Source organism: Balearica regulorum, chromosome 4 (genome assembly GCF_011004875.1).
Source record: "Balearica regulorum gibbericeps isolate bBalReg1 chromosome 4, bBalReg1.pri, whole genome shotgun sequence".
Classification (NCBI taxonomy): Eukaryota; Metazoa; Chordata; class Aves; order Gruiformes; family Gruidae; genus Balearica; species Balearica regulorum.
The window spans coordinates 1,751,571-1,778,955 of NC_046187.1; the positions used below are offsets into that span (position 1 = coordinate 1,751,571).

General features: G+C 43.7%; 1 protein-coding gene across 2 annotated transcripts in view; it reads right to left on the reverse strand.

Moving 5' to 3' along the window:
* Positions 1–27,385, reverse strand: part of MOB1B (MOB kinase activator 1B) — a 47,318-nt gene that overhangs the window by 5,328 nt on the left and 14,605 nt on the right. For both annotated transcript variants that reach the window (XM_075750876.1, XM_075750877.1), the window contains 4 exons: positions 14,569–14,735; positions 9,487–9,580; positions 2,959–3,092; positions 363–526 (listed from right to left, as the gene is read on the reverse strand). In XM_075750876.1, the coding sequence (XP_075606991.1) occupies positions 363–526; positions 2,959–3,092; positions 9,487–9,580; positions 14,569–14,735 (559 nt within the window). The remainder of the gene's footprint in view (positions 1–362; positions 527–2,958; positions 3,093–9,486; positions 9,581–14,568; positions 14,736–27,385) is intronic.

Consider the following 27,385-nt stretch of genomic DNA (forward strand, 5'->3'; position numbering starts at 1 on the left):
TCTTTTTTTTTTAAGGGAAGGCGTAAAGCATCTCTGAAGCAAGCACACTCTTATCAATCTAGCTTCAGATAGCGTCCTCTCTCTTTCATTAGGAATTACTGTTCTACTGAATTATTTGGTAGGGAACACTTTCAGTATTCAATTTTGAAGTCAACAACTACTTTGTCGAAATCTCTTCCATTCTCTGAATGCTTCTAGCAGTAAATACACATAAAAATGGAGCATGACAACGACACTACCTTAGGGTCCTGGAGATGTTGACTCTCCTACAAATACACCAGGTGTTAAGGAACTGAAGGGGCAGTACTTGGATACGTTTTTCCAGAATATAATTGTAACCATAATGCTCCTGCCGCACTTACCTGAACAAAAAATATAAAGTGCTTGAAAGAAGTGTTAAGGTGTGCCTCTTCCTGTAGCTGGATCACTGGATCAAAGTGCTGGTGATAAATGTGAGCATAAACTCTGAAGAGACGCTTTAAAATTGTCTTTGCCACTGACATGAAATTCTTTGGGAACGGTACACCTAGAAATAAGACAACAGATGGCTTATTTTTAAATGCCCACGCCACGTTTGCGTATTTTGAAAGCCATTATAACCCAACCCTATCTCTTGCACAAGAAGGGCTGTTCCGTTTCGCTCAGCAATTCCATCTGTAAATCACAGAACATATTTAGGCTGAAGCACGACAACGAGCTCATCGAAAGGCCAGAGAGAAGGCTTCCCTCCCCTCAGTAGACCAGTGGCTCGTGAACTTTTTGCAAGACAAATCTGACCGCCTTCCTACGCTGAACCCTCCTAGCTTCAGCTTCCAGCTACTACATCTTGTTATGCCTCAGTCGAGTTCCCTGAAGAGCCTTCTCTGACTGAGAAGCTTCCTCCCTTCCAGTAAGATTCTGATACCCCAATACAGGTACCTGAAGCTTCCTCCCTTCCAGTAAGATTCTGATACCCCAATACAGGTACCTGAAGCTTCCTCCCTTCCAGTAGGATTCCGATACCCAAATACAGGTACCTCATGCGCTTATAGATGCCCTCTCAGTACCTGCCTGGCCTCTGACCACCAATACAGCAGAGGGGAAGCCTCCTGCAGGCTCCCAGACTCACCGATGGCCCTGTGCACGTGCCCGAGATACCACGGGGTGCTCCAAGGGACACTAGATACCTCTGTGGAGGTACCTGAAACCACCCTTGGTATCAGCCATCGAGTTGTACACTTCTCTTAGCTAAGGTGAAACCAGAAATAGGCTCTCTTCCATCTGCATCACGCCCAGCAAAAAGACTCCTGTTTCCGGCTATTGCTTTCTTAATTGCCTGCTCAAGCACTGCGAAACATGCTCCTTTCAGTCATTTCGGTGACAATGACCCAAGACAGGTAACATCAGTTTCAATGGCAGATCTTTGTCAGTGACGACATTTGATTAAAATTGGTTAGGAAAGAGCAACCGGCTACTGGGAGCAATAATCTCTTTAGTTGACACATCCGCAGGCTAAAAGAAGATATGTATCAACCGTCTAAAAAGATTTAAACCTGTCTAGCTTCTCATCACGTAGCAGTTTTCCCAGTCAGCTTAGTTCTTTTGCAGTCCTTCCAACGGCTGAAGCCCTGTCTGAAGGCCAGAGGCCCAAGCCGGATGCTATCGGCCAATCACCATCTCACCAATGCTTTAAAACCCTAACAATATAATTTTCATACTCCTACTTAAGCTTGCCCTGCTTACATGTACATCACATTTCCTTCACTGGCTGCTGCATCGCATGGGAAGTTTCTATTTAGTTGGTTATCCATTGCGGCCTTTCAGTCTCTTTCTGAATCACTACCTTTCAAAAATACATCCTATTAAAGGAAAAAAAGTCTTCAGCAAAGTACATGCTGCAGTTAAAGAAATATGAAGTCCTCACGTCCTCTTTTGAAAACCAACTTTAATATTAACTGTAACTATTAAATATCGTTCTTATTAGTAGCGGACTTCTACCCCAGCTCTGAACCCTGCCCAGAAACACTGAAACGAACGCGACAGTACACGAAGAAACCACGCTCACATCTACTGAGCGGGGAAGATTTCGCTTGTTGTCACTTCCTCCCAAACTAACCAGCCTTCTCTGCCCGTCTGCTTAACTGCACGTAAAAACAAACGCCACTTGATTCTGACAGGTGGCCCTGGTTCTCTGAAAAGGAGGCCTACCGAAAAGGTGTCAAAGGCTTCAGAAACTATTCACAAAACAAAAGCAATGAAGAGATCTCCCTTCCTTTCTCCACAATGGATCATAAGCCTATGAGTAGTGGTGTACTGGAAAACTGCCAGTTAGGAGCTTGAGAACAAATAGTCCTTCGTGCCCCCAGAAGCAGGATTTTCTTCTCGTTAGCGTTTCCAAACTGGTGGTTGTTCATTATTTTCCTCCTGCTTTTTGGAAAAAAACATCTTAAAACCATACATCTTTCATCTTCACTTGGAAAAAAAAAAACAAAAAAACCCCCAACACAAAACCATTAACTTAAAATCAAAGATGCAGTAGAGCTTCTTTGGAGGCAAGGCCTAGAAGTTGTTCCTTACGAGGACCGGGCATCTTGCCCGCATCAAAAAGCTGCCACTTTATACCAATTACTGGTTATAAGGTTTTGAGAGCCTCTGCCCTATTTCTAAATTCAAAGTTCAAAATGAAGACGACATCTGATGTGATCAACACGGTCAGTTATTAACGAGAAACATTACCTCCTTCATTCAAAATTATGATAGATGTTCATTAGCATTAACAACACATAGATCAGAGTTCATGTCCTACCACATAAATTTTATGTGAAGAGAAAAAAAAGTGCTTTTATATATATAATGTAACCTTTTAAAGTTGCTCTACTCCAGTCAGTCATTTAGGAGACCTTTTAATGTTCTAAGACTTGAATGAATATTCCTGTACAACTGTAATCCAAATACATCGATCAATTTTATTTACTTTACCTATTTTAGAAGGAAATAGCGTTTCATCATCCAGCTGATCCTGGACCCAAGTCATCAGGTAATCAATGTACTTTGGTGCAGAGCACTTAATTGGTTTCTTTATGTTTGTCCCGTCTGCCCAGTGGTACTCATATCTGGGTTGGGACGACAACAACAAGACATTTCTTAACACAAATGAATCATTCATATCAAGGCCTGGAAGGCTGCTCTTCCTGCTCCGCTCCCCACACTCCCACACCCTCCCACCGCCCTTCCTTCAAACTAAAGGTCCAAATGCTCCCGAGTCGTCTGCAGCTGCTTTGTTCCCCATCTCCCCACGGCAATCCTGCTTTAGCTGGACTCTCTCCTGCAGTCTGGGAAGGCCTTCAAAAACTTCATCCTTTATAGCATAACTCATTCACCCTCGGGTGAAACGCTCCTGCCAAAATGCACGTGGCGGCCTGGGATCGATCAAACCTGCATCCCTGTACATCCAAAAGATGCTGTACGACTAGGTTTCCAAACCCTGAAAGGCCAACAGCTACCTATTCTTTTCAAAAACTTTATTTCCACCCCCCCTCCTAAAGAAAAACATTACTGCCTGGTGAAATGAAACATCAAAAAGTTACATGAGATTCTCACACAAAAGCAAAGCTCCAGGGCTCAAATCACTGAAGGTACTTGGCTGATTTCTAATGTGAAGTTTCACCCCGTCAGCCCTAGCAACGGGCTTCTCTTCACCTCGGCCGGCAGAGAACAACTGCAAAGCGAGTGGCAACGCTCAACATCTGCTGCAGCATTAGACCCCTAACATTTATGGAATTGCTTAACATTTCAAAGTATTCTTACAGATTTTGCATAACTGAAGACCACGCTACGCTGGCTGCTGCCAGAGACCCCAAATTATGATTGCACGAGAGACACGGAATAGATTCAGAGGTAGGTTAATGCCAAGGAATACTCTTAGAGAACTGGAAGCTGGTATAAAGTGCCTGTCAGCTAGCGGTTCAAAGAGAGCTTCTAGACTAAATAGTCCTCCTCAAAAAAGGTTCATTTCTGAAGGTCTAGTGCTACCATGCAGGGCAGCAAGATGCAGAAAAATCTCGGTTTCCAGTTACACCGCTGACCCACTTCACAGTTGCAGGCCAGTAACTGTCTTTTAGCTCAGTTCTTCCATCTGTAGGACAGGTGATATCGCACCTTTACGAGCCACTGACGTGACCATGGGACAGTAACATGTGTGCTCTTTTTATCCTTTTCCATTCACCAGAGCTAGTAACGTTGACATCTTTTATGTAGCACACTGAATGAGTAGATTCCGACATCATTCGTTATACAGTTATCATTTCCACTTCAGGAACTTAAAAGGCCACGGGAAAAAGTATTAAACAGCGCTCATTTAAATGCACAACCAGACAGAAAGAAGTCCTCGTGAAATTAGAATGGAACACCTATTTTAACTGACTTGGGAAGTGCAATGATCCAAGCCCAGACACGGGAGAAGACGGGAACATATAGCTTAAAAACCCAAACACGTTTAACACTGGGAGTCTGACAATACCAGCTCACAAGTGAACCGGTGTTTCTTTCTGTGTCTTGCTGAGTGCAAATACACCTATCTTAACATTCCTCGCCAATCCGTAACATCTCAGCAGCTGCCTCTCATCGGCACGGAGCCGCGCATAGCCCTCTCTTTTACATCCGCGCACGGCGTTATCTCCCACGTCGGTTTTAAATCAGCCAGCTTGGCTCAGCCAGCCAGCGCTGCTGCAGAACGGCTGTCCGTGGGGCGAGCCTGCTGCCAGGCCAGCAGCCAAACGGACTGTTGAGCTCTGCAGCTCTGAAATCCTCTCAGAGGAACAAATGAACAATGATTTGACTAGCTGAAACACTCCTCTTTTAAAAATATCTAATCTAACAAGCAAATAAAACGTACAAGGATAGCCATGTCAGTTCAGTCATGCTTTCACAGGAAACATAAAACTTGTAGGTAAAGTGCGTATCAGTTCTTTTTTTTGAAAGAATTAGAAGAGACCTTATCAATGGTTAGTATTTCTTCTTTTCACGGAGGATAGCGGGCTCAATTTAATTGTTATTTCTTAGTACTGTAGCAGCATACCACAATGTTTGGGCTGCAACTACCACCTTGCTACCTCCAATTAGAAGACCTGGTCCAGTGGCCGCACAATGCTATTTTCAAGATCATACACATCATTTTATGCAAAGCTTAACTGTATCTGATAAATCTGGCTTCTCATTTTGTTTAACAAATTCAGTTTTGTCAGAACAGTAACTGGGAGAACGTTTTCACCATAAACAAATCTTAGCAGTGATAACGAGCGTGCTGCTCACAATGGTATAAAAAGACCCCATTTTTAGAACCGCAATACATCAGAGGGTTTGAAAGCATTTTAACGTCGTATCTCAAAACACATGCAAAAATTCCACACATGCCGAGTGGACCAAAGTGCGTCTGGGTTTCTGACGAATCAGTATTCCTCACCACCCAGTAATACCCTGATACTGAGATTTAAGTGGTATTTACAAAGGACAAACACTTAGCTGAGGTGCAAGGTTCAGTCTGGAAACAGAGTAAGACAACAAACTAAATTACATGCTAAAAATCTCATCCAAGTAACGTATATCCCTGAGAAGTTAATTCTCCAGATTTGAGAGGAAGGAATGCCATAGAATGACCCTTTAACTAACACAGCTCTTAGAAACAGCAGATATAGCCTGACAAAAATAAAGTCCTATAAAGAATCTGAAAGTATTCCAGCAAACACCCCATGCTCCACGCAGCGGGCGTCATGTTCACGGTTGTTCCTAGGCTGTCAAAAGACTTGGGGTTCGCAAGGGCGTAGAAAATGAACTCTTCCTGCAAGATTAAATACATCACTGAAAACAAATCAAGAATCCTAGCCCAGTTTCTCAAACAAAAAAAGAAAACCAAAAAACACACGAAAAATTTCCACATCTCAGATTCGAACAGCTATGGAAAACAAAGGGTAAAATCACATTTCTAGCTCAAGCTTGTGAGCAAACACCTACAGCTCTGGTGATAGAAATAAATTAACCTTATCTTAACGAGTCTGGTAGAATTCTCTCAACTAATAAACACAAGTTATTTGCCATCTATAAACAGAAAACCCAACTATGCTTCTCACACTAGAAATTATCCCTAAGTATAAACAATCGTAGGACCAGCTCCTCTACTGTGCCATTACATGTACATGGCCAAAAAAAAAAAAAGGGGGGCAAAAAACCCCAACAAAACAAAAACCAGCTTCAGTAAAATTAAAGCTGTTACCTTGTCCCACAGCAATAACGTGCAGTGGCTCAGTAATGCCTGTTAAAAGATTCTCAGACGTTTATCATCTCTAAATCTCAGCACAACTGTATCACATCAAGACTGCTGGAAAATACTTAACTCTATTTTGTCCTGCAGTCATCAAGTGACACAGGCACAGAGTGGAGCGTCACAAAAAGCCAAAGGATTGATATTGCCAAGAGACACAGGGTATTGCAAGGACCTAATTACATGATCTATTTGGCTTTTTGCTGCAGAAGGCAGCACGTGAACATTTAATTACAGCATATTAGGCCCACGTGGAATGTATGGGAGCTGTTCACTTTGGAGTGCGCAGCTATTCCAATTTGAACATCTGAAGACCGACGGAAGCGCTGCGGACCAACGAACCTCAGGAAAATCAGACGCATCTCACCTCCATTAAGAGTGAGCTTAGTGTACTCTCACAAACACCTGAAGATCGACTTTAGAGCCCCAGTTCAGAGACCCAGCTTTGAAAAATGCAGCAGACACATCCCTCCTTTGTGCTTTTATTGAAGACTTACAAACAGGCAGGAAAATAAGACTGGCCTCACGCAATGCTGGTTAACAAACTTACTAATTCTACAGAGGTTCGTAGCTTGTTATCATGCCTGCTGCACTGATGGTGATACTGCTACTGATCTAAGAATAGCAAGTGATAACCAGCTATGGTTTGTTTGGGTAAGAAATGGTCCATCTTTGCCGAAGTGACAAGAATGGAACATTACCGGGAGTAATCAGATGGTTTGGAACAAATGAAACCGATACTTTTTTCAAATTGTTAGACAGCAAGCTGTGAGGCAGCAGAGGAAGATCTATTCTTGATCTTTACATCAATCCTTAACTAACTCGAAGCCCTAACACCCTGATAGGAGCTAAGTCAGCAATCTTTCCAACAAAGCCAAGTCCAAAACAAATGAAAATGATCCCGCAGCACACGAAAATTAACCTGCCTCAGCTAAGCCCTTCTGTTTAAGATTGCTACAAAGAACCACCAGTGGGCCGGAGAAGTCGCCATACAGCCCCAAGCATTTGCTTGAAGGTAGCCCTTTGCAGAAGGTAACCCTCCCTATATCAAAACACAAAAACCCCAGACAGGAACCTAGGTGACCTGGTTGTTGCCAGGTCCATTTTTGTCTTTTAAAGAGGCTTTAAACACCAGTACCAGGCAGTGGATACAGGAAACATGACACTTCTGCTACAGCTCCCCTCTCACCTCAGCCGTCTGGTTTAATTCTTCCACACACTGCTACAAGTTTGTCAGTTGTGTTATGAAAATTGGGACCGAGCCACAACGAGTTCTAAACAGTTACCTTCCTATGTACCAGCACCATACAATCCTTCTTTAAGATACGGATCATAAGCACTTTTCCAGTGGGAAGGCAAAAAATCTAACTTTAGAGCCATAGAGTGCCTGCTGCTTTTGATTCTCTCCAGCTACTCATGCTACGGCTGCCTGACCTGTTTCAAATGACCTTACCTGAGTTGTTTCAGCTAACTTGTACTCTATTGTCTGAAAGAGATGAGAACGCAATGCTGGTGGGCAGCTCAGCCATGGATGTGAGCAGTAATCTACAGCCTAGAAGCACTAACGAGCACCTAAAACTCACTGCCTCTTCTGCCAGGAGAGAAGAGCTAACAGATAAAAAACAGGAAAAAACCCTGTAAATATCAGTGCTTTCATGCTAACACATTTTCCAGCAGTACTTCCCTGAAAAAAAAAAATAAAAATTGTGCAGGCCAGCTTTTAAGCGAGAGCAAGCCACGCTGACTCAAAGTAAACCCACTGTACATGCTCCACTGCCAGGCAGGGCCATCACCCGTTCCTGCGCCTGCCCGGCCTCGGCCCCTCACACGCACACGCACAAAATCTGATCTGATCCCTTCACAAAACCCATCTCTGAGCACAGGCGGGGTCTGCAGAGCTTGGGGAACGCCCTCCAAATCCTCGGGACAAGATTACCTGATTAAAACCTTGGTGGAATGCATGTTCTACCCTCTAGCATCTCTTGTCTGTCCCGCCTCGTAACTATTGGAGTACAACATACACTTCTGTCAATGGTTATCGGTCTCTTTGGAGAGAAATAAATTGTTTAGTCTGGCAGACAACTAAGCCTTTAATAATTAACCTCCACGCACAACTAACTGCTTCTCAGCAGACAAACAATAAAGCAAAGAAATATTTTCATGCTCTTATTTAATAAATGAGAGTCTGTTCTGCATGCCAAAGCACAGAGCAGACAATGGGCTACGTTATTGCACAAACTTAGCCTAAAGTTCTTTTGCATAATGGTAAACTTCTACTCCTTTTGTATTTTCCCCCCTCCCTGCTTCGCAGCGGCAGGTCTGCCTGCCCGCACGGGTTTTGGCATTCAGCAGCGTCCATTTTTAGTTTAAGAACGTAGCGCCCGAGCTTTTCTTGGTCCGTCTGGCTGCTTTCGCCTTGCGGGGCTCCTGCCCTCCCCGCCGCACCCTTTCGCGTGTCCTCAGCTCTCCACCACGCCGGCTGGCAATTACTGCCTTCAGAGAGTAACAGCAAATGTCATTGTAGAAGAGGAGGAAGTGGAGGAGAGGACTGTTTTTCTTTATTGTTTATTTAAGATTTTTCACTATTTTCAAAGGAAGCAGTGCACTCCCTTGCCACTGGCTTAGAAATGCAGGCATTTTCCTCTATAGAACACACTAATCAGCTGGAGAGCAAGCAAAAACACAAAGGTGGGATGTCTGTACAAAAGCATCAGCAAGAATCAAAAAGTGACACTTCACTGAGGGACAGGGTAGGGGATTCTTATCCAGACTACTCAAAACTGTAGCCAAGTTTATTTCTACAAAACCTACTCAAATGCCTAAAGGAAAGGTAAGTCCTACCTGAATGCTTGCATATAAAAATGCTAAGTCTTAATTTAAGAAGCCCTCATTAACATGGGGGGGGGGGGGAGGAAAAAAAACCAGTGGTGATGATCAGGTTACTTCCCTGGCTAAAGAAGCAAAACCAAAAAAACCCCAAACAGAACCCTCAAAACACACCTTTCTGTTCCCCACTCCCTTAACAAAGGTTCAATTTTTTTTTCCCCCTTCAAAGGTAACGAGAGAAGACATCCTATCCAATCACACAAGTTACCTTATCTTGACAGTCAGCTGAGCTAGTCTCAAGTTTTCAAATGCAAAATTGTCTCAAAAACTGCACACTCTCACCAATGTGTAAAAAACAATCTTACTTTGGGCCAGCAGACATCACAGGGCAGCTCTCCTCTGTGCAGAAGTCCGTAATGGTTCCATACAGCATATTGATCTGGTTGAAGAAGTCGACAGCTGTAAAGCATTTAAACCATCAGTTAACACTCTGCAGCTTAACAGCAACACAAGCTTCCTGCAGCCCACTGCAGGAACTGTAAAGCGCACACTACTGAAGATGGTCCTGGAATATTTTTTGTGAAAAAACATCACAGTTATTGCTTTTTAAGAGGTATTATAAAAGACCAGCAACTTTCTAGAAGAGCCTCTGGCGAGACCTGTTTAATTGTTCGCTGCAGCAAAATCTTAATTTGAAAGAAGAAAAGGGAAAGAGAAAGCAGAGTTATTTCCTTTTCTGACAGTTTGGTGCATTTTTATTAGAATCCCAAATTCTACCAGGAAGTCTGGAATAAACCAAACATTTTCAATGTAAACTTTCCAACTAGAGAAATGTTCCTCTGGTTAAATCTAATGTTACTCATTAGGTGACACTGATTTCTCTCGGACTTTGCATTCCAAAAGACTATCTTTTCAAAGAATATTTCATAGAATCCCAGACTGGTTTGGGTGGGAAGGGACCTCAAAGCCCATCCAGTCCCACCCCTGCCACGGGCAGGGACACCCTCCGCTAGCCCAGGTTGCCCAAAGCCCCATCCAACCTGGCCTTGAACACTGCCAGGGAGCCAGGGGCAGCCACAGCTTCTCTGGGCACCCTGTGCCAGGGCCTCAGCACCCTCACGGGGAAGGATTTCTGCCTCATACCCAATCTAAATCTACCTGGTTTTAGTTATGCTATGGTCAAACCCTACACGTATGGGAGGTGGGTACAGAAGGCATGACACAGGAATAGTTAGTGCCAAGCAACTTCTGTTCCTTAGATTATCAGTTAATTACCACAAATCAATATTTAGCTCCCCAATGTTTCTTCATTATACATTATCCTTGGAGTTTTTTTCTGGGGGGTTATTGCTTAAGTTTTATTACACATCTGGGAAAGCAGTTCTCTCAGCCAAACCCTTTTTTTTTTTAATGGTCTATGGTTGAATTAGTGAAATAAAAGACCAAAAATTAGCATATCTAAATATTCCCTTAGTTCTTACTCCTTTAAATTGGTGCTTGATTACTTAGAACTCCTTGAAAGCAAGGCTCCTCTTCAATAACCTAACAGCAGGCGCTGTTCTTAGGAACTGTGGTCACTGTCACCAGTTTATAAAATCCACTTGATCTCCCCGCAATGAATGGCTCCCCTTGCATCTGTTGGGTAGCACAGCACATTCCCAAGGTATCAACACACAAGTTTATCTTTTCAATATGTCCTTCAGACAATGGATGCCACGAGTAAAAATTGAAAAGGTGATCAATATTAAGCACTAGGAAATACAATTTTAAGTAGGCTGGGTTAAGTTCTTATGACTAAGTGCATGGCATGGTTGCAGAATAACAGTTATACTACACATTCCCGTCTCCCTTATCCCACAACAGTTACTATAAATTCTGCTTCTGGATGAACCCAAGTAATACCAGCATACAGGAACTTAAGACTTGTGGGACCAGCTTTGGTGCCGTTACTCATCCATTTTCATGCACGGATGAAATTCAGCAATCGCATAAAAACTCAAATCAAGCGTGGTGAAGTTCAACTCCTTCCACTTAACCACAGTGCTCTGCCAATTTAACTATTCCTCCGACACCGCCTTATCCTGAAAAGAACCGTATCTCACATAAAAATAGATTTAATGCCCCAGTGCCCAGTCCAGGCTACCTCGCTTCTACTGGTAAGAGCACAGGGCCTGCCACCTCTGCCAGCAGGAGCCTTTACAGCTAGACACTTCGTTTGTCAACCATACCTGCAGAGCTAGTCCTGAGGAGGAGGAGCCAGCGCGCAGTCTGGGCTCAGCATCACTTAACTTACTTTACTGCAGCGCTACCTGTGTTACGCCTGCAATACAATGTGACAGTGACAAACCGTGTCTTTATCGAGACAGATTTCAGGAATACTCAAATAAAGCCCCTTATCAGCAGTACTGACAGTCTAATCATGTCATCAAATAGCCATGCATTACTCAATTTCGCATTCGGGTGACAAAGCAAGTTCTTCATTCTGAACCAACAGGGAAAGGTTTTCTTGTGATCAGCCTCTGCGGGAGCTCGACAGACATGTTTGTTTTAACTTACAAAATGAGTTTAAAAAAAAAAAAGTTTAAAAAAGTTACTACTTGCAACACTGAAAAGTCTCATACCACCAATCTGCAGGACACCGTGGAATGAACGCCACCACCACACTCCTCTCAATCCAGTACCGTGCCAAAGAGAAGCCAGCATATTACTTGGTAGCCTACCCAAACCTGTGTTCCTTGCTTAATTTTATTACAGAAATATATAGTTTTGCCGTAATGAAACGGAGAATGACATCCTAAGTGTAAGCACCAGCAGATACCACGTACTGCGAAAGTAACCCAGGGCTGAAGGAAAGGGGGGTTAAATACTGCAGCTCCCCTCATTGATTTTTTTTTTCCAGAGAATAAACATCAAAGATTACACGAATATCATGGCGGCAAGTTATAGCTACTGTTCAGCAGATGCAGGATACGAGCTACAACTGTGTCGTGCAACTCGCCACGTATCAAAAAAGGGAAGCAAATAAAAATTGGTATGGCATGCACCCTAACACAGCTCATCTCCAGCAACAACAACATTTGTATTTTTTTCTTCCTGCACAGCAAAAGCACAAAACAGCTAAACAACATTGGGAAAGCTTGATATAAAAAGTTACAGGGGACGAGGAGGTCTCCTAAAGCTTGTTTGGGCGGGGCAAGGAGGCACTTAACACTGAAGGCAGCAAGAAGTGGTTATATACAGCCCTTGTTTCTTAAGCGTACACAAGAACCGTTAATGAAGTTTCCATTCCCTGCTCCCAGTAAAAACCACAGCCCAAAATTTGCTTCAAGGCAAGCATGTTCAAAAAACCCACACAGACTTCGACAAGATGACTGATTACTGTGAATCCCACACTCGCAAGTCTCAAAAGGCCCGGAGACACACCACCCGTCCACCAAAGCCAGCGGCGTGTGACAAACAAGAAAAATGCAAGAGCCTCCTTCCCAACATGTGTCAAGCTGTACAGGGTCTCTGCATATTTTCATTTCCTCTTTTTACTCATTGTTCTTCAGTTTTGAGGGCTTAAGATTACTTTTTCCTCAGAGTGCTTTTCTGTTCGAAAAAGTGCACGGTGTCCGGTGTTGTATTACAAAGACATGGGTAAGCTGTACTTTTGAAATTATTTTTTTAGTATTTTCAAATCAAAGAGATTGCAAATCAAACTCAAACCAAACTGATTATACACCTCTGATCTTATTTTATTTTGAAAACATATTTGAAAAATCTACATGTACATCAACTCATTACCCTAAGACGTCAATAAGGCTAAGAGCTGAGCAAGAAGTGGAAGGGCAGAGCACATTTGTTCCTGTGCTCTCACTATTGTGAAGGGCAAAACCAACAGCATCAAGTCACACATTTTATTTCCTTATTAGATACCTCCAACAACAGAAGGGGCTCAGAGCTACCATTCACTGGTACTAGGTATGACAGAGGGATGCTGTAAATGAAGGGAGCGCGTAATCAGTTAATCGCTTCTAGACAAAAACCCCAAACATTAAAAAGCCACTCTGCTGCAGGAGGCACAAGAGAGGACCGCTTCATTACAAAAAGCCGCTGACACCAAAAGGCAGCTCTCGCTCTTTTGCCAAGTGCTTTGCTGCCTTTTGCCACTCAGCTAATTTAGCAGGTAAGTCATTTGGGAAGCGAAAAACACCGCTGCCACGCAGGAACGAAGAGACATGGAGCGGAGAAACCACCAAAAGGGAAGGGTGCCAGCAATATATGAAGCATCTTTAGTAGTGCTTACTCACAAAAATGGGCAGGCTTTCTTTCTAGACAGTTTTGCAATACAAGGTGAATAAACTTTTACAAAGAACGGTGTCAGCAATTTCAACATTCCCTGGAAGCAATGGCAAATCATATACCAGAGCCCTGCGTGGCTAATTAAGAACCAGAAGGTTGAAGTCAGTATGACAGTTTCACTTCCCAAACATGTCGAAGAGCAAGAAGCAGACAGAACCACATAACCAATTAAAAGACATGTATCTCCAGCACAATTTATCCTGCACAATCAATACCATACAATCACAGCAGCATGCCAAGCCAAAGACACAAAAGATGAGGAAATAGCCAGACGGGGCCCAGAGTCTGTGGCAGCCAAAACTCTGCATGGGCTACGGAGCATGATAGGACTTGGATTAATCCATTCTTTAAAAGCAGAAGGCAGGCAGCAAGCTGATGCAGCAGGGAGAGGAAGGAGGAGGAAATGTGGTCAAGCAATCAGAAAACAGTAATTTGGGCATCATTGTTCAGCCTGACCTAGCATGAAAGGAAAGAGCTAGGGCAAACAGCTTTAGAGGAAGTTAAAATAATGACATCAGAGACTTACCAGAGCAAAGGCGCACGATGTGGTAGAAACAAAAGGAAGGAACTAACTTTAGGAAAATTGCAAAGATGGATCTCTGGGTTTGTTACGGGCAATAGGAAAGCCAGGCCATACACCTTAGCAGCTTTTAGACCTGGCCCTCACACTTAACTAAATTAAGGTTTTATGCTTAGCATATGGAGGCTTGACTATCCTATTGGGTAACAACCTCAGCTGAAAGAGAGCGAGGTTAAACATATTAAGATGGCACTGACAGGCTACTTTCTAAAAACAGCAGTGACATTTCTACTTCAGCTCTTGTTCGTGATAAAGTGTTCAGACTTTAACCACTAACAATACGAATTATTTTGTTAACGGCAAAATATTTTTGGCACGAGGAGATTAAGGAAGTTTTGTCTCGCTGAGTCGCTCCGCACCTGTCAGCTGTAAACGACACGACCTTCACCTCTCCCAACTGCAGCAAAGCCACGTGTGCAGGACAGACGAGCCTACCCCGCTAGAAAGGAGTACGCAGTTGTCCTCCCACAAGCATCGGCCCACCTTCAATGCCGCCCTTATGAAAAAAAGTTAGCCGACTTACTGTTAACTGCAACCCATTCGTTTAAGTCTTCACCCTCTGGAAGCATAACAGCCATCCGGAGATTACCGCTTCCAAGCGTGGCTTCGGCATGTTTTAGCAGCTCGTACTGGTGAGACCCCTCTGGAATATTCTTCTTTGGTTTGAAGGTTTTGGAAGAGCGACTACCGCTGCGAACGGGAGAGGAAATATTTAGAGAACTCGTGGAAAGGGAAGGGAAAAAGAAAGGAACAGACAACTCGCACATAAGCGCAGCATTAAGGTCAAATACTTTCCCGCTCCCTTATTTTCATGTCAAAAAAGGATATTTAACAAAAACCGGGATGGGCAATAAGAGGTCCTTTGACTTGTTGTTATAAACAAATCAATGATTTTCCACTACCCTGCCCTCTCAGCTGCTCACCCTGCTGTTAAGCCAGCCGCAGAACTGGGAACGCTCGGACTCCCTTTCCTCTCTCAGCAAACGGATCATGAGCAAGATGAGACCAAAAATATTTCCTTCCCCTGAATTTGGACAGCTGTTCATCAGGGCTAGTGGCCCAGCCAACTAGAAGCTTGTCATGGTAATTAAAGATACTGTTTATTTAACAGACAAACACATGTTCATTTTCTAGCACCCACCTTCATGAGACATGAAATGTCATCACACATGATGACATCACACAAGACTGCTTGTTCAGACCCTGTCTTTTCAAATCAGGTATGATGGGTAATTACTGTTAATTCCTCAAAAACAAGCTGCTGTTATTTATGAAAGCATACTTTGGGCAGGCCTAGTTGATTCAGAATATTGTCTTAGCTACCAACATAAAAATAACTTTTCGAGCATCTGGTATTGTTTAGGAAATTAGTTTAAAATACAGTTGCTCAAAAATACACTAACACTTGAGCTGAACACTGATACAATTCCACATTTTCCACAAACATTCCATGCGTTTTCCCCTGGTTTCACAGCATACAGACCTTTCGGTCCACCAGTTAGGGAAAAAATAAGGATGACAACCTTTACAAGTTTCATATAAATCATTTCCCTACCGATAATTCTGTTAGAAAAAGACAGACTGACTGAGAAAAAAACTTTAGACATTTGAGTTTTAAATGATGGCTGTGAGTCTGGAGGGCACATTAACCCCTAACATGTCAGAAACACCACTACATAAAATTAAGTATTTGTAGAGAAGTGTCATATGAGCCAGTATTTTGAGTGTTTTAGTGTACGAGCTGAAAAAACATTTCTGTCGTAAAGGGAAAACTGAGCTCTGAATGTCAATGAAACCAAGTGGAAATATGGGAAAGCTATACAGCAGAGTTTTCATTACAAATATTATCCAGTTCTCATTTCTTTATATAAAAAGACTTTGCCAGTTTTTTACCATCTCTCTACAGGACCAAACAGGAAATTTTTGTTGGTGGGGTGTAAGGGTTCCCCCGGCTCACTGAATATTTAAACTGCACATTTGAACAGCCAAGGGTTGTAGCTTGTCCTTGGGGCAATACCAGCATAGCGACATTGTCACACAAAGCACTCTAAGAAAATGAATTCTGCACCTCATTTTCCCCGCCACACTACACTACAGCCATCAACAGAAAGTTAACCAAGAAGAGTGCTCATTTCTACAATCCTGAACACCAACAGCTCTAGCAGAGACACAATGCGCACCGAAGAACCCAACAAAAATTGTTCTTTGCAAAACACTAACGGCAGATGATCGACAACGTGTCGTTCGCCAAGCAAATGACAATAATGGTTCACTAAGTCTCAGTTTGAACCTGAACAAGAGCAGCGGCAGAAGAAAATATACTGAAACCGGAGATACATAATGAGTTTCCCAAATTCTTTTGGGCAGGTAACAACGTCTCGGCAGGTGTGTCTTTGGGTATTGAACAGATCCCACAAGTCTGGCTGGTTGGAGATTTACATGGTCCCGGTCCTGCTGACTCTCCCCAGCTATAAAGGAGCAGCAGCAGCCTCGCCTTCCCGTAGGCCTCCGCAGTAATCCTGTTTCCTAACCCTCGTAAAGAAGCACTCGGCTGCACTAACAGGGATGGTGGGATGACACAGTTGAACAGGCCATGTACATTCACACAGACGCCGGAACAATACTAATGCAGTCAGCTGCTAAAGGCAACCAAGAGCCACACATAGAAAGAAGAAACATACGGCTCCCATACATTCTGTTACAGGACACTTCTGACATGCACGCAGTCATTTGCATTTCACCCTAAGCAAAGATACCAGATTCAAATCTTAAATAAAATAATTGCCTCCCAGTGGGAGTGAGAAGCTTTTGCGGCTCGGGGAGTTGCCTTCACCTCCCACCCCTCCAGCCACCCGCATTTGTTGCCAGGCCATGTTCAAACTGACTCTGAAGAAAAAGCAACCGAAAAAACCCCACCAAACAAAAAAAGCCAAATCTTTTCACTGACTACTTAAGAGATCCAAGTTTTTCTCTTCAGCAACATATCTACTTAATAGCCACTATGCCAACGTAGGGGGTAAAAAAACAACTTAAAACATCTGGCAATTGCTTTGGCACATGATTGCATGGACAGGGCTGACGCAAGGTAATACTCACAACAACTGAAAAGCAAGCGAGACTGGTATCGTTATCTTTCCACGTGTGTCAGTGCAAGCAGAAGAAAACCAGCACACGCTAAACAGTAGCACCGCGCTTCCTAACTTGCTCCTGAGATTTTGTTCTCACTCCATCACAACTAGATGACGAGGGAAAACAACTCTAATACTTTCATGGAAAGCAAACCCAGGGTTTCCACAGACTTACCACCACCACTCCAACGCTCAGGCCATTCATTCATCATAAATGAGAAACGAAAACAAGCGATTCCTTCTCTGCCCTCCCCGCTCTCTGCTTACATGGAATCCCCAATTCCTAAAGCCTACGCCCTCCTTCCCACCATGCTTAAAAACCTAACATACACGAGCTTTTCTTTCACAATACTGTCATTTTCATACAACGATGAAGACTCAAAATCTTAACTGCTCTAACTGGCCTGGTGCAGTTACCCAAGGCAAGACCTAAAAAGCTCACTGTCGAGACTGCTACGGGGTGTGTGGAGCTCCCCGAGCGTGATGAGGAAAGCTCTACCCTGATGGAGGGAGCACTTATCAAGAGGATTTCCATCACCAAGGGCAGCACCCCCCCTACAGCTTCAGCAGAACATCTTTGTCGGGGAGGAGAAGATGGTATAGAAACAGATGAAGCAGTAACTGGAAAAAGGTTATGAAACAACGAAACCAAGAAGTTGTTTGCATTTTAGCAAAAAGGGTAAGCCAACAGAAGGGATGAGGGTTCCAGAACAGGGCACGAGCAAAGCATGGTGAAGGAACTCCCTAAATAAAGGTCTAATTTGAGAAAACGCTGGGTAGAAACACACGCCGGATCCACGCCGGATCGTGAGCTTGCCAGATAACAAACTCAGTCACTGCAGATCTGTTGAACACCCGGCAGAGATCTTCTATAGTCAAGGAAGCAGAGAATGCACAACGCACTGGAAAATCATGAGGTATCACTTAGTCCCTGCTATCCCCTTCCCAGAAACACGGAGTTTCTTCCCATAGGCTGGCAAAAGCTGTAACAACAAGCTACACAATGACTCGGTCTCACCAACTAGTCTAAAGAAGCTGGCCCATATTTGCCTCCACTACCTTTCTGATCGCTACTTCTCAAATTCAGCACAGCCATCCTAAGAGAGCAGGAAATGGTCTCACGCAAAAGGCAGGCAGGCAGGCATCCAAAAGGAAAAGTAATTAGGATAAATGCAGGCTGCTAGTCGTCGCGTGCTATGGAAATATCCGCAATTTTGGCCATAAATTATCAGAATTGCATGCATTTATGCAGTTCACCATATGGGAAGCCAGGTAACTGCATGCACGGTCATACGCTCCTTGACACAAACGACAGTTCAGGGACTCAACAACCTAGTAATACAGCTTCTCTAAGCCAAACCCCTTACGGGATGAGTTTGCTCTTGGGAAGTCCAGTTGTAAGTGTTACTGCAAATGTCACATCAACTGCCTTACTAGTTCGGAAACTCTCCTATTATTTAACTAAAACCATCCTCATTTATTTATGCCTTAGCACCACCAGTTAACTCCCCCTTCAAACAGTTACCTTACTAAGTCATCCTGCTTCCTCCCTGAACCCTGACCACAGCAGCGGATTATTCCTGCTATCCTATATTATGATTCCCAACGCTTGGCTGAAGGCATCTTAAAAAACCAAAACAAGTAAATAGCAATTTTTTTCTCCCCTTATTACATCCATCTGTTACTTGTGACGGACTTAGAAAAGCTTGTTCCAGGCCTATTTCTTCAACTCCTTGAGCATTCCGTGAAAAAAAGTAACTGTCTGGTGGCCGACAATACACACCATAATAGATGTCTTGATCAAGTACGACATTTCGTTTTCACCCACCTTCCATAAAAGAATGAGCTATATCTGTGAGCCATCTCTCCCAAGATTTTAAAATGCTCCGAGCTAGTAGGCAGCACCTGCCTTCCCCTGGTAAGAGTCTCTGACCTCTCCTTCAGTTGCGAAACATCGCGTCAATGCGGAAGCGAAAGGGGACAGAGAAACCCTCAGAAATGCCACAGTGAAGATCCCATTTTCCTCGGACATAAAAAGGTCATGAAATGGGGAACGCATTGCATCATCCTCACTATGTGTCACAACCAGTTTCTAGTCTTCCAAGAAGAACTGACTCCTCAAAAAATTCTTGCAATTCCAAGGACGTTTTGCTCCCTTCGCTCCCACATTCAACATTTCTAGTAAATTATGCCCTTCTATTTTTATAGGTAAGTGCAGCTACAGCAGTGCCAGATGCAGTTCGACCTAGCGCTAAATCAGGAAATGTGTTTAAAGCCACTGACTCACAGAGCCGGGATGAGTCTGGGAGCCCGGGGAGGAAGCCACACCTCCGATTCCCCCCGCCAGAAGCCCACACGCCGCTTGGCCTCACGCAGACGTCACAGCTTGCTTGTAAGCAAGAACACAAAATTTCCTCCAAAGCTGCAATTTTATCTAGTCATCTGCTGACAGGGAGGGTTTTTAATGATGCGGATTCTGCAGGCTGTTCTGCCTTAGGTTGGCAGGACGACGTTTCCAGCAGAAAGGAAAATTTTCAGGCATCCTACTTACAACACGCTTAGCAAGCTGCCTCAACAGCCCACTTCAGCTTCAAACGCGGCACTGGCAGGTCTTTTACTATCAAGGCAGCCAAATATCCAGCCTGAACTCTTGATACACTTCTCGTTAACTGCACGAAAACAGCCACTTGAACCTTCACGCTCCTAAGCGAAGCACTTCGGTTGGCCCGGCCTAGACCTCCCCATACCCAAGCTATGTGTGCATTGGAGTCTTTTAATGGAGCTTTTTATCTATTAAGTCTGCTGCATATCCAGGGAAACTTGAATTAAACCAGAAAAGTTTAGGCTCCTTATGCATCAAACTCCAGACTTCACAGCTTGTTCCTACCACAGAACTAACCTCAAGCTCTTACTACTGTTATGTCTAACACGGCTCAAACTGACAAGCAAAGAACCTTGCCCTGAATCTCACGTGCTTCACAATCAAACGTACGGATGCAGATCGAAGCCCAAATCCTACCTCTACCAAGACCGCCACCCTGTCCATTTTGCAGCAGCATCACAACTTAAGCCACTGAAACATTGACAGTGCTCCAAACTCTTCCTCGAATTCCTCCTGAGTGAACAAAAACAGACCAAGTTATTCCATAACTCACTAACAGTTCATTACAGCACCTTAAACTAACGCAGTATTTAGAAAGCATGCGATTAGTACGCCATTGGCAAAATGGAAGAAGGAAAAGAAGAGACGCCACTCTGGAGAAGCTGTGAGAACCCAAAAACCTTCCCCCCCCGCCCCCATACACCTACTTGTGCATCACATATCAAACCGACATGTTTTACAAGAAATTAAGATTTTATTTTAAAATATCACAAGCAGTCAACTTCCACGGAAAGCAGAGAGAGCACTGCTCCTCCAATCTGTTTCAGGCTACCTGTAGGCTCCAGAACGCAGTGCGGCAATTACCGTAAATCATTTCACATGGGGCTCATCAGGGGACCGTTTTATCAAACACTGAGAAGGACACAATCTTGTCCTGGGGGCAAATAAATAGAAAATGCTGCGGTGGCACCACTTTCAGGATACACCTGCCACCTATATTCTTCTGACTGGTATGTACTGCTGAGGCCATGGGAAATCATCTTTCCTTGGGGGTGAACGTGCGAGTAAGTAACTTCTGCAAGTATAGCTATACCACTCAGTGTCTCCCAAAAGCATTCGCTGCCATGGTCCAACTGAAATAAGCCCCTCCAAGTATTTCCAAGTGCTCAAGAGATCCTGGAAAATAAAAAAAAAATCCCAAACTCAAGACAGGACCCAGAACGTTCACCTGAGGCATGGAAACTTTTCGTATTTCAACTCCTGCTTTTTCATCTTCAAAGGCCTTTGCAAACATTAATTAATCCTCACAAAGTATCTTTGAAGTAGGCATCATTAGCGTCTTGTTAGACCCAGGGAAACTGAGGCAGCGACTTACTGCCAAAGGCCAACGAGTAAACCTATCAGAGAAGTCTCCAAGTTTTACTTCCTTGTCTCCTTTCTCCTGCTGCATCTCTTTTTAAACCCCGATACAAAGAAACACTGTAAGGCAATAACCAAATTCCAGAAAGGCAAACATTTCAAGCCTTCAAATAATAATAGGGGCTTAAAATGATAACATCCTGGTAAGAATAGACACATCAGAGTACAATCATCTTAGTTTCCAACAGTCATCGTGTCAACATAGAAATTAACATCAAAGCTCAAGCTACTTGTTGGAAATCAAATCAATAGTTGCAGCATTTAAACCCATTCTCCCTGTGACAAACACAACATCAGAAGGACAGCAGGTAAAATTAAGTTGTACGTGTTCAAAATCTGCACTGACAAGATGTAACTCGAGCATTTCTATTTATACAACTGAGTAGTCACAACATTTCTGTTCTGGAGAGAGACGGTCTGCGAGCCAGGCATGACTTTCTTCAGCTCTTATAATACCAAAAAGTCAATTATTTTCCAGTCAAATTCCTACTCATTAAAATAAGCCTCAGTCAATTCACTTTAATTTGGAGGTAACAAATCCAATGTAAAAATTCAGGAAGCGAGCATTCCACAACCTCGTGTTCCTTTGATGGACCACCCTGCAGCATGTCTAAAAGCCCATCAAGTAACCACCAGCCTAGGACAGAGAAAGACGGCCAAGGAAGCTTCAACGTCATGCTCAGAGGTTGCAAGTGCAATGCGCCAGAGAAACGCGCGCTTCTGCCAAGATCCGGGGCAGGATGAGAAACCCCGAGAGTTAAAAGCCAGCAAGCATACGGTTAAGTAGAGACTCTATGCGCACAAGCTGATAGCACTCACCCTGAAAAATGACGTCCCTCTCTGTAAATTCTTCAGATACAGTAACTGTATTATTCTGAACGCTAATAAAAGCGACACGCTTCTAAAGAGCCCTCCCATGTAACAAAAATAACTTTCACAAACATTAAGCTGCAAAAGTATAATTCTCTTCACACGGAGGGAAACACAGACTCTGCCAAGATCACTAAGCAAATCAAAGCAGCCCATCCAGGAGAGTTAAGAGCTGCCAACTCCTTACACAACCAAGCTGCTCTCCCACAAGGTAAGGCAGTGGTTAGAAAGCAATTCCAAGCCGAGGGGTCTTGTTTTGCTTTGTTTGGTTGGGGTTTTTCAAGGAATAATCAATTGCACTGGCTTGAAAATTTTCCATAAACACATGGTCATTCCTACAGAAACAGAAAACATGTTGTTTATTGTTTATACGCTCTATTGTAGGAAACAGTAATTGAAAATACTCAGATCAATGGCACACAGCTGAAGTTTCCCAGCGTAGCTAGTATGAGATATAAGAATAACCTAAATTGTCTACTACACCTAGAGTAAATGACTGAAAGTAGAAATACCAAAGCTAAAAATGGTGAAAGTAAGGCTGCCTAAGCAATGCTTCTTCCCACAGCTAACAAGGCTCTTGGTAACCAAGAGGCCTCAGCTTTCTAAGGAATGTCTTTTGTGTGATTAACTCACCTATTGCCTGCCCAAGCCGCAGCCAGTTGCCAAGGCTACCAAAGACGGGTGCCACCCTTGATAGCCCAAAGGCTCGGCACCAAGTTACTTCTTTCCAGAATTCAGCATGCTCCTTCTACAGCACTGTCATGAGAAAAGCCGTGCCTAGCATTTTCAGGAACAGGTACTCGATTCTGCCCAAGTAACAATTAAGCTTGCAGACATTTCTGTGCAGACCCATCCCCGTCACATTCCCACAACGGCCCCTGCTCGCTCCAAAGCGGGATCGCTTCCTACGCCAAGCTGTCCTTTCGGACGCCTGACCCCCATGGCCTGGAAGGCAGCTTTCTTTCCGCCTCCCAGCGACAGGCTCTCTCCACCCGCAGGCGAGCCAGGAGGCCCGGCCGCACCTTTCCCTTGGCCAGGCGCCCGGCGGAGGGTCGGGGAGAGCGGCTGCAGCTAGCTCCTGCCCAGGCCAAAGGCCTCTCCGGGGGAGGCAGGCTCCGCTCAAGTCCCTCCCGCCTTGCAGGCGCTTTCGCTGAGCACAGCAAAGCTGCCCACGGCAGATCTCTGCGGCCCTTTTTCCCCAAAAGCCCCAGGTCCTTGAGTTCAGCACCTTAACAAGAAATTCAGATTTTAAAACAACTAAAACCCGAGGTAACAGATACAAAACACAACTTTGCACAAAAGGCAGGGGGTCCTTTCAGAACGGAAGGGAAGGAAAAAGCTTCGTTTCAAACACCATTTTCTTAAATATTGAACACCACACTTAAAAGACACCAGAAAACATTAATCAAAAAGTTTCTTCATCAAAAAAAAAAGTTATCACAGATGGGATGGGAGGAATTTAAAACAACATCCTTATCTCTCAGCACTTGACATTGACAACAATGGCAATACAACACAGGTTATTCCTAAAAGAAGAGCTTCTTCAGATGTCTGCAAATGGAAGAAATACCAACTGAGACAAAACTCCAAATCCCACTTCCTTCTTTTCCATGAAATGCTGTACTCCACCCTTCCTCATCTCACCCTTTTTCTTTGCTACTCCATGGAGTGAGTTCAATTTTCTGTAGGCTACTCAACCTGAACATCCTTCTCAAGGACCACAGTGACTGCTATCGTTCTAACCGATTCGAAATAGTTCCTCCTTCTGTCAAAGTACTGACAGTGAAATAGGTATTTTTATGAGATATTTTAATTCTCTACCGATCAAGGCGGAGACTAAAATCTGGCTTCTGCTTCTTGGAAAAATAATGATCTTCATAGATTGAAGTTCCACACAAGATGGTATGAGAGGAGGCAAATGGAAAAAGTCATCATCTCATCAATAGCTCTTAAAAAATACGGGGATCATTACACGCAAGACTCTACATGTTAGAAGAGCAGAAGTTTATCAGATGATTCACATCCAGGAAGGAGAAAGTTATTTAAGGTAGCCTTAAGGAATGTTTTGCTTTTGCTTGTCCCAACCTTCACCACCCTTTGTCGAAAGCTGTCACAACATGTATACGTCCACATTCTTAAAACACACTTTTTTCTTCTATCTGTACACATTTTAGAGTCAGTGAAATCAAGCAAACGCGGGATTTGTCCAGCAGAAGTCAGATGCTCCTACGTGCACCAGAACACAGCTGAAGACAAACTTGTGCTGGCTGAGCTATGACTACAGGATAGGGGACCGGCCCTTGGAGAGCGGCCGCTGAGCCCTTCCCTCTGACACAGGCCCTCGCCCGCCCGGCAGTGGGACGCTTGGTGCCCAATCCACAAAGATGCTAGGTGGCCACAGACCGCTTTCCAGACGAGCCAGGCACCTATGCTTCTGCGCGTCTCCCCGCCTCCGTTTTTCCGTCTGCGGGCTCAGAATGTGCCTGTAAACAAGGGGGAGGTGTTATTCTACAACGCTCACGTCTACTACAACCCCACCCACATAGGTGGAAATGGTGTTCCTGCTGTTTACCCAGTTGAATGCAACTCCTCTCCCAGTAATCCCAATTCCTAATGCAAGGAACAAGCGAGCGTCTGGAACACCATCCCGTAACAAGGAAATCATCATCAGTTTGCTATGCTCACACACAAAATAAATTCTCTTGTTTCATTTACAACATGTTTATTTAATACATTTCCATCTTCTGGAAAATCCTCAAAATAGACCAAGCAAGTCACAGTTGCTCTCACCCGATACTTCCAGAGCTCTGCCTGCGCACTCAAAAACACAATTAAACTAATTCCCAGAGCAGCCAACAGTTGTGGAAGTGACTCAACTTCTCGAGCGTTGTCCTCTGTAGGACTAACAGCACTGCTGGGCAACACAAGGAGAGGGACAGGCCACAGACACAAAAAAAAGTATACAAGAATATCAGTCAGAGAAAAGCTTTTATGAAAAATAAAGAAGTCCACGTTCAGCCAAGCATGCCCTGCTGCCTTGCAGAGGGAAGCAGGCAGAAATGCAGACAGCAGAGGAACTGGAACCTGTCCGTGGTATACAATCTGCAGCCTCCCAGAAGGCTCACTCTGCATGTTTTATCACTGTCAGTGCCGTGCTGCTCCCAAGTTTCTCCACAGACTTTTTCCAAGAGTTTTAAGACCACCAAACATCACTCGAAACAAGTTTTCATTCCAATTTGCAAGAAAGAGGCTTTTACCACAGGCCCACGTATCTCTGCGCGTTGTCCTCTGACATCCCTTTGAAATCCTGTGACGTGAGAGGAATCAAGATTACCCAGAACGTTTTGCTGCGCATCCCGTGGGATGGGGAAGAGAATCGGAAGGGTAAAAGAAGAATCGTGGGTTGAGATAAAAACAGCTTAATAATTGAAATAAAATACTAGTAATCAATTGTATAAGCGCTACTTAGCGACAACTAAACCATCACCGTGTTATCAACACTATTCTCATCCTAAATCCAGAACACGGCACTATACCAGCTGCTCGGAAGAAAATTAACTCTATCCCAGTCGAAAGCAGGACACTCACTTAAAAGGGAGGGCACAGTATGAATTCAAACAGAAGCTAGCTAGAACGTCATCCAGTTATGCTTCAAAGTTCAGTTTCCACAAAGGCTCAAACCCCAGTTTACTGCATTAATGTACCTAATGTATCATTCAGTAGACATAACTACGCTTCTTTTGTAAAAACTGCCCTTTCCCATACGTCAAACTTGGCACTAAAAAGCCATTTGAACACTTATTTCTGCTGCACATGAGCGTATGGCGCATTTTCCTTTGAAAGGAGAGGACTCAATCAAGCTGTAAATAGCAGACTACTGAAAGAAGCCGAAAAGGCTGCTGAAAAGGATGCCGTACGCACCCTGCAGCAAGGACTGCTGTAGGACAACTCGCACCACAGAGAACGAAGTTCTGCCCGGTGGCAAGCAAATTCAGAAACAACAGAGTTGTTTCTCAATATACCTACGTGCCGCACACCCATCGAGACGGGCAGAAGGACTCAAGCCTGTGAAGTCTGCAGTCCAAACCATCTCAGGCGGTCTCCCTCTAATTTTTTATTTGCATAATGAAGACACAGACCCAAGAGCAAATGCAGGAAGAAGAACATCTGTGTATTTTTGAGAAATTCTTGAAACTTGTCACTCACGTCACATGTTTCCAAGAAAATGTTATGTTCTAAAGGAAAACAATTACAGCAAGGGAAAAATGCTTTGTAACACATGTGGGAGTGAGGATGACACAGCACATGTTATGCAGACGCACAGGAACATGAAAAGCACTATTAGACAACTCAACCGTCATGCAGGATATAAGGGAACGGAATAATTTTTTTTTTTTTTTTTTTTTCTTTTTAAGAGGGAAGCAGTAACATGCAAATCCTGGCCTGGCAGTCAAAATGACTACCAACAATAAAGAGAAACAAGTCAACCGCTGAATATGAGCGTCCACAGATGAACAGAAATCAAAACTATAAGGTACCATTATGGATACAACCAAACAAATTAAAAGAAATATAAGGTAATATGTAAAGCTACAAGTCTGGGTTATTTCTTTCAATAACACAGAAAAGATACTAGAAATGTTAAGAAAGAAAGAAAGAAGGTTTACTAAACCATTTAAGTAGGCAGTAAGGAGTTCAAGATCTTTCCGCAAGTAACTCAAAATATCATCAAGTGGCCTGGAGAGCTCCAGCTCGCTCGGGCAGCCTTGCACGCTGCCAGTCCCTTAAAGCATCATCCGGCTTGTGAGGCAGGAGCAAGGGGGGCAAGGGAGCACATCAAATAAAGCCGGTGATTAACGGTATTTCCCTACCTATCTTTTCTTTGCTGTAGGTTTTTGATTTGATAAACCAAGGACAAAAGTGTCCCATACAAAAGGTATACGTTACTGTCCACAGCAACCTGTTCCTCCTGCTACAGAGACTTCCTTATATTCAGGTAAATTATCTTTATGTCCTTACATTACTAATACACTCTGCATCGTCAACTGTATCCGCTGGTAACGGTCACACCCTTTAAATACATTAAAGAAAGTAGGAAGCAGAGATTTTCAGAAAGCAATCTACAAGCCGCTGAGGATGATAAATTGCAGCAATAAAAGCTTGGCTCTAGTATCAAATCAGATCCTTACTTATACACCAAATATAGTGCTTGGAGAACATGCCTCAGAACATGGACGGTTTCCCAAAATGCTGATCAGTGCTTTTGAAAACCAATGCTTTATGAATGACTAAAGCACATCTAGTCATACAACCTAAGAAAT